This window comes from Lactuca saligna, chromosome 9 (genome assembly GCF_052625555.1).
Source record: "Lactuca saligna cultivar CGN05327 chromosome 9, ASM5262555v1, whole genome shotgun sequence".
Lineage (NCBI taxonomy): Eukaryota > Viridiplantae > Streptophyta > Magnoliopsida > Asterales > Asteraceae > Lactuca > Lactuca saligna.
In genome coordinates, this window is record NC_136425.1 from 21767348 (window position 1) to 21775512 (window position 8165).

At 32.5% G+C, this 8165-nt stretch overlaps 2 protein-coding genes across 2 annotated transcripts; one reads left to right on the top strand and one right to left on the bottom strand.

The window, feature by feature from the left end:
• The first annotated feature begins 774 nt into the window (after nt 1-774).
• LOC145018208 (Rhodanese/Cell cycle control phosphatase superfamily protein) lies at nt 775-2764 on the top strand. Its single transcript, XM_078976114.1, has 6 exons — nt 775-931; nt 1240-1475; nt 1590-1740; nt 1868-1953; nt 2065-2169; nt 2403-2764. The coding sequence occupies exons 1-6, from the start codon at nt 885-887 to the stop codon at nt 2471-2473; spliced, it is 696 nt and encodes a 231-aa protein (XP_078832240.1). The 5' UTR covers nt 775-884; the 3' UTR covers nt 2474-2764.
• A 1233-nt stretch (nt 2765-3997) lies between these two features.
• LOC145017412 (uncharacterized) lies at nt 3998-7236 on the bottom strand. The gene is made up of 9 exons (XM_078975446.1): nt 6655-7236; nt 6323-6469; nt 5854-6234; nt 5659-5763; nt 5388-5528; nt 5090-5293; nt 4628-4723; nt 4432-4543; nt 3998-4321 (listed from the first exon to the last, which is right to left on the bottom strand). The coding sequence occupies exons 1-9, from the start codon at nt 7141-7143 to the stop codon at nt 4278-4280; spliced, it is 1719 nt and encodes a 572-aa protein (XP_078831572.1). The 5' UTR covers nt 7144-7236; the 3' UTR covers nt 3998-4277.
• Nucleotides 7237-8165: the final 929 nt, after the last annotated feature.

Below are 8165 nucleotides of genomic sequence, written 5' to 3' on the forward strand. Positions count from 1 at the left end.
TGTATTTAATGGTTATATTGATACGACAGTTCATTGAATTCTGGAGAGTTCGATGAATTCTAGATGCCCTAATACTATAAAGCATTGGTGTCTTCTAACATTCCATGCTAAATCAACGACGCCACATCAGCCGTCTCATCAAATTTACACAACTTTTTTTTCCAAGTAAATACCGATGTTCGACCTTTCATCAAATTTTATTATTTTCTGATATAAATAATATTGTATTTATTATTTTTGAACTTATTTAAACTGAAAATACAAATAAATATAAATCTAAAGACTTTTTCTAACTGTATAAATATTATTGGAGATGTTAACATAGTAAAAAATGTTTGTCAACAAGATATCTTGTTCTTGGACATTAACAAAGATCTGTAAATTTTAGAAGCGTAATTTATCTGTCGAACATATAAATTGTATTTTAATTGATTATAATCTCTTACTTTATTTATTTTTTAAATATTATTTTATTTGAATAACATACTTTTCAGTCATATTTATATGTTAATCAACTATAGAATGTATATCATTCTAGAAAAATAATGAAAAAAAAAAAAAAGTGTTGGTAGGCAGATTTGATCTAATACGTTTAGAGCTCATCGTCATATCTATCGTTTTGTTAGGCTAACTTGGTCGTTAATATTAGCTAATTTTATTAAAAAATAGAGATAAAAAATAATATAATTGATCGGGAAAAAAAAATCTAAAACAAAAATTATTTTCCTATATTTTATAGGAATACACAATTCGAAAACCCAATCCGATTCACTTCAAAGAATTCCACGCGTCAAAAACCCATTGGATCTCTTGAATTTCTGTGGCCTTTCCGTTGCATCACAACTAGCAATCTTCTATTCCAAAACATTCCAGACACTCCACTAATGGCGAGCATCAGTTGCTGTTGCTCATCTGCACTTTCTTCTCGAAGGTAAACTTCTCTCTATCAAATCCTTCTTTCTTTCCTTTCAAATCCCCAAATCAATGCTCTCAATTCGTGTATTCTCAACTTTTCACCTCCTATGATTCCCTTCTTCTTTTTTCTCTGTGAAAAATCGTCGCACACTCCTTTCTTCTCGAGGAAAATTAATTCGTTTTAACTTTCTAACTCAACTCCCGTTTTTGTTACTTCAAATTCGATACCAATCCTGCATAGAACCCTTGATAATTCAATTTCCAAAACTAACGACAATTACAACATTATTGGCATCAAATCAATTTCACATATCTGTATAACAGCAATTTGGGGACACTGTCACTGAGATTCAATCGCGTCAACACAACACGACCTTTGCGTAGAAGTTTAAGAATCAACGCCGAAATTGATTATATAAACCCGGAAGAAGCAAAGAGACTTGTAGCAGAAGAAGGCTACTCCATTGTTGATGTTCGTGATAGAATTCAATTCGAAAGAGCTCACATAAAATCATGCAACCATGTCCCACTTTTCATTGAAAACAAAGACAATGATCCTGGTATATTATGTTACAAACTTCTATAATTGATTTTTAGTGGATAATATCTTAATTATAGGAAAAAAAAAAAAAAAAAAAAGATTGAAAGTACATCGCTATATTTGTTTTGTGTAGGAACTATAATCTATAGACAATTACATAATAACTTCTCGGGTTTGTTTTACGGGTTACCATTTACTAAACCTAATCCAGAATTTGTGGAGTCAGTGAAAAACCAGTTTTCACCTGACAGTAAAATTCTAATTGTTTGCCAAGAAGGACTACGGTAAGAATTTTTTTATACCGTATCTATTTCCTATTATAGCATTTCTCCATCTAAATACAAAGCAAAAGTATAATATCGTAATAGAAAAAAAAAATTATAAATAATATTTTGTTGTTTTTTTATTAAGATCTTCGGGTGCTGCAAATAAATTGGAAGAGGCTGGATTTAAGAATATAGCATGTATAACATCGGGACTACAATCTGTAAAACCGGGTTCGAATTCAATTTCAAACATTTACAAATTTACCCTTGTTTATTATTATTTTGTTTTCAAGAAGAAAATAATAATAATAATAGTTAAATGTGTTTGGTTTTGATTGTTAGGAATGTTTGATGTTGTTGGTTCTAAGGAGCTAAAAGACGCGGGCAAGGGCGGTTTGGTCCAAGTGCAAGGAAAAATCTCGGCTGTTCTTGGAACCGTGCTCATCTGTAAGTTGTAAATTGATTGACTTAATGGGGAAAGTGCTTAATTCGTTAAGTTGTGTATGTGTTTTTTTTACTTAATGCAGAAAGAACGACTTCATATAGAAAAAGTCAGAGAAATGAAACTTTCCTTATCATCGCTTTACTTTTTTACTAACTTTTTTCCATTTCTCGGAAAGTGTGCTGTTGTTTTCTCAAATGTTTTTTAAATATGATTTATTTATGGAATTTATTTATAGGTGCGTATCTTTTCATAATGTTCTTTCCGGATCAAGCGGAGAAGATCATTGCATTGGTTCCTTCGAGTTAAGAAAGGGTGTGAATTATGAACTTATGATGAGATGGAAAGTTTTGTACATGTGTTAATGTGTTTGTGATTTGAATTTGTTAATTTGAGTGAAATAAGATTGTTGAGAACATAGATCATATGATCTTGTGATTGTGGTGATAGACTTGTAGAGTTTTAGCTCTAGTTGATTATTGATGTAATAGCGAGAATGTTTATCACATCAATTATAATTTGATTAAACTTGAATTAAAAAAAATGATGTAACTGGCATGATTATATGATAATATGTGCGTGTGCACGTTTTTTTTTAAAGACTACAATTTTTTAATAGAGCTAAGGTTGTGGGGTGTGGGTGCGGTTTTTACCGTACTTTTTGCCACATAGACAGGGGAACACCGCCCCCTGACTGCGGTTTGGTGCGGTTTAGACCGCAGTGCGGTACTCCATTGCTGCACTTTCACATTCTCTCTCATCTTTTATTTATTCTCTCTCTTCTCTTTCAACCAATCACATTTTTTTTTTCTTTTTCTCTCTCTTTACCATAATCTCACTCCCTTGGTGTGGCATGGAACCGCACTTATATGGTAAAAAGTAACGTGACGCTTATGTGGCGGGGGAGGGAGTGCGGTTTGGATGGCACCACTCCCTCCAGTCTAATGCAACAATACAATTAGAAGGGAATTTCAGAATTTTAGAATCTTATTTATAATACTCTTGACGTTATATTTTTCAATTGATTTATAATACTTGATGTCATTTTTTATTGTAGGCCCCTCTTTAGAAAGGATTAGGTTAATATCACAGATATTTTACATACAATACCTTTGACTTTTGATTTTTTTTTTTTTTTAAAAAGAAAAAGAAATGCTACCACAAGATAAACAATTGTAACTCTGTGTTCACAAAATATTTATTATTTCGATAATTTTTAATGGTATTTTATGAAATAAAAAATATATATATTTCATTACCCCTTTTTATGCTATTCTTATAATAAATAAATAAATAAATAAACAAATATGTGTTCATAGAAAAAATAAAAATAAATAGTTCCTTTTTTTTCTTATTAGAGTAAATGTGAGGTCTATAAATTAAGTAGTACATTATTTCAGCCATATCACTACATCCTCACAAAAATTCTCAGAACCATAAATACCCGATAGCTCCTTTTATGCTCTTATGATTCAATGAAATTAGGGTTTGATTTTGAGATGATTTGGTTCTGTGATTGACTTTGATAAATGTTGCGGTTTGATTTCAAAAGTGTTTATGATTTTAGTTTGTTATGTCGAAAAATATAATAATTTTCAAAGAAAAATTAAAATTTAAAAATAAAGTGATAGCAACATCCACAATAACAAAGCTTTCTTCGTTGAGTTTTTCATATACCAACTTATGGGACCCACATATGTTGACTAAAAGTAGTCTATCTAAAAAGTAAATTATAATAGTACAAGCTAAATAATTTATATATAAATTTACAAGTCAAACCAATTTTGTAAACAAAAAAACTCATTTTTGAAAACGAAAAAGCTCTCCACAACATGAGCAAAAATCCGATTACATTAAAAATACATTATGCTAAAATTCGATGACATTACAACATGAACATTTTTTAATAATACACATTCAAAATGTTATTTCAGAGAATAGGAGCTTTTGGAACTCGAAGCATTAGTGTGTGATGATAAAAAATATATAATTAAAAAAAAAAAAAAAGTTACAATGAGTTAGCAAAATCATACTCCACTCCATGTTAAGCCAAAAATGTTCGAAATCAAGTTTTAATTTTATATATTTCCTTCGCTTCGTTGCACAATTAATGCTACTCTCCCTGTATGCAGTACAACTGTCTAACATTCCCAGAGGCTGCAAAGACCATTTCATATACCAAAATAATTAAAAACTGAATTATTTAAAAAAAAAATTATTAAATAAAGATAAAAAAAATGCTAATGTTAAAGGAAGATTATTATTACCATATAACCAGTCTTTAAAGTAGACATGAAGTGCTGTTGATACTTCCCTCTTTTTGGTATCTTCCAATTGTGATTCTTTCAATATTTGTTTAACCTCCACCAAATTCTTGTCCTATCAATCAAAACCCAAAAAAAATTAAATTACTAGACTTTTAAAATAAATAAATAAAAATAACATAAAATTGCCTAAACATACATTTCTGTGCTGCGATGACAAATACACATCAGGCAATGGAAATGGATTGTCTTTTGTGGGCCCACATTCTTTCTCACCTTCAAGCCATTTTGGAATCTGTAACAAAAACAAAATAAACAACAATATACCAAAAATCAGTAAAAGGGCATTTGAGTAAAAGAAAGATTATAAATATTTAGATAACTTTTTTTAATAAAAGGGTATTTGAGTTTTCTTTAATGTGAAGGAAATGCTTGTAATTGCATTCCATGGGCTTCTAAGGACTTTTAATATCCATCAGTCATAATTTTATGAATTCCAACAAAGGAATGGAATGGAATTGAATCCCAAATTCCATGGAATCCAATAAATCAGGTGTCACTAACCAAAGTTCATGTGTATTTGACTATCTGTGTGTGTGTACACACACACATAGAAAGATTATAACTACAAAAAAAATAAAAAATAAAAACACAAACTTACCAAAAAGTTGGTAAACTGATCTGTTTCTAAACAAGTAGCAGACTCAGTTTGACAATCAGAAACACCAGCAGGATGAGACATGGAATCATGTGGGTCCACCAAACCCAATGCAATTGGCTCATTCCATCTGTTAGGAACACTCTCAACACCAACTTCTTTCATGTGCTCTTCCAACTCTGGGTAAAATGTATTATATGGTGCCACCTGGCATCCATCAAAACATATCTCACACATCATCAACTTTCATATATATAAAAAAAAAAAAAAGGTTGCATTTGCATAAATGATCAAAACATACTTGAAGTTTATGGTTATCACCAACAATAAGTGGTTGCTGATTCACCCCTAAAAAGAATACACATTCACGACAATTAGCAATGCAGATACGCTTTGCTACTGAAATCACATGGACTCTCTCACAATGCTCGATCCTTACAGCCTGAGAAAAAGACAAACAATGCAAGAAACATTTAGAGTATATTTGGCATACATTGTAGAGACACTAAATGAGGGTATTTTAGTTATTTGCACAAATGAGGGAGGATTGAAACCATATGTGATATGTGTACCTTTCCAACAGCACCAAGCACTATAGTTGCATCAGAGCATCCATATATTGTGGCGTATCTCAAAGGAGCCAAGATGTAAATAACAGATTCATGGCAATTTATAATCTGCAGAAATTGAGAGCAACATTTCAATTAAAGAAAAAGGGATAGTGTTCATATATTAAAAGAAAAAATAGAAACTTGCAGAATGCTAACCTTTACAAAAGAGCTTTTAAGTTCAGATGGTTGCTTTACATATGATTGTTTGGAAATCCCCTCAATAAAACTGGAACTCTTAGTACTACTTGAGGCCTTCATTGTGTTTCCATAAGCATCAGCCATCATAGCATCCTGATCAGAAGCACTACTTGGCCCATTCTCTTTTGCAGCAACTCTTTCGGAGATATGTTCCATTGCAGAAGAAATGTTCTGTATAATCCAATCATGAACCTGTGATGCATGAACTGGGGCTGCGGGCATATCAGGATCTGAATTAGCAAAAAATGGAGCGTTTTGGCTTAATGGAATCTTCTGTGATCCTTTTTCGCCAAAATATATCAGAAAATCAAGATGCTCAAAGTTTTCCATTGTCAAAACCTGGATACATCGCAGATTCATCCAAACATCAAATCAGGATAAGAAATAAGAAGGTGGATTTAAGATGTAGTAACTATAATTGACAAACCAGTGAATCTTCGCCTTCACCTTGGCCTTCCACAGAGTCAGCCAATAGAGATATTATGTTGCCTAAATGCTTCTGTAGATACGATAATTGATGAGCTTCTTCATCAGCTTGTGATGGCATAGAACGCCGGACGTTGCTGCGTGCAAGCTGGTTAATGCAACATCAAACTTTTATTCTATTATCCAAAATCATAGATTTATGTCTGACCAGTCAAAATCTAAGCACATCAGTCAAAAGCTAAGCAGCAGATTAGAGATTAAAGCATCAACGGTAATTTATGAAGTTCTCAAGTTACAACTAACAGATAAAGTAGAGACCATCAATGGAATCACCTGTAAAGGCGTAAGAGCAGATAAAAAGCCATCGAATGCAGAAGTAGATGGCCAAACATCCGCAATAGCAGCGGAATCCTTATGTCCTCTAGGAAGCAATCGCTTGTACGACTGTATGTACAGAAAAATAATGAGATCATAGACATTGACGCCAACGGAATCAATCTCGTCAGGTTTAGCCGTCACAAGCGGGTCCGAATCGAAGGGGTGAACAGAAGCGATTATCTCAAAGACAAGTCGGGCGTGTTCTGGGGAGATCTGTAGCGTTTCAGATAGAACTGCGGAGCTAATGCGGTTTGGTTGATCTTTGGTAACTGGATGTTGAAGAAGTTTGTCACGGAGAGAGGTTAGGGTTTGTGTGGCGTCTGTGAAGATGAGTTTCTGCAAAGGGATGAGACCATGCTCGAAAGGTTCACGGCGTGGATGTATGTAGAGAGACGGTGGTGGAGGTGGTGTTGAGGGTTGCTCCGGTGGTGGTGTCTCCGTCATGGCTACGGTGGAGAAATGGATCTGGAGGTGATGAATGTGTGTGGGAGTGAGAGTGTTAGGACAGGGAGAGGGGGAAATGTGACAATATGAGGTCAAATGCGAGATGTAGATGTTATTGGTTAATGATGGATTAATCACTAATATTGAGAAAAAAAAATTACTAGATTAATTCTCATCATGCTAATGAAAAATAAGAAATTATATTTTTATATTTTTTTCTATCTATCATTTATTCATGTTAAAGTTTGATCATAAATTAAAATATTATATATTTTTTAAATGTTATATATTTTATTAAATATAACATATGTTACTATTTAACATTTAACATGGATATGTGAATGAATATAAATACTATATAGAAACTAAATTAGTCAAATCTTCAAAATCGATAGCAGAATTTATATGATTTTGCAAGACGATTTACTACAAAAATCTTTGTCATATGCATCTCCTATTTGAATAAATAAATAAATAAATAATCGAAGATAACCCATCTTCAACTTTTTTTTTAAATCATATTTTTTTCAAGGTTTTGTGTTAAAAGTCTCCAAAAATAATTTCCATAACATTGGGGTTTGGACTAAAACCCCAATGTTTAGGAGGAATTTGCTTCAACCATTCACATGCCTCCTTATCATACTGACTAAACTCCTTCATCAAATGTTCAAACTCAGGAATGGTGGTAGCTGATGCACACCTCCATAAGTGGTCCCTGTACTCTGTTTGCCTCCATCTTTTCCTCATATTATCATGAATATGTCTGATACAATATCTATGCTCAGCATTGGGAAAAATTTGCTCAACTGCAGTATGTAAACCCTGCAAAAATTAATTTTCAATCATTAGAATTAACTTACAACCACACTTTAAATGACCAAATGTATAAAAACTACTTCCAAATTTACCTTTTGCCTGTCACTTATGAAAGTAAAATTTGAGTTTCTTCCAAGGTCCAAGTCATCCCCAAGGTTATCTAAAAACCATTTCCAGCTTTCTATGTTTTCAGACTCAACAATCCC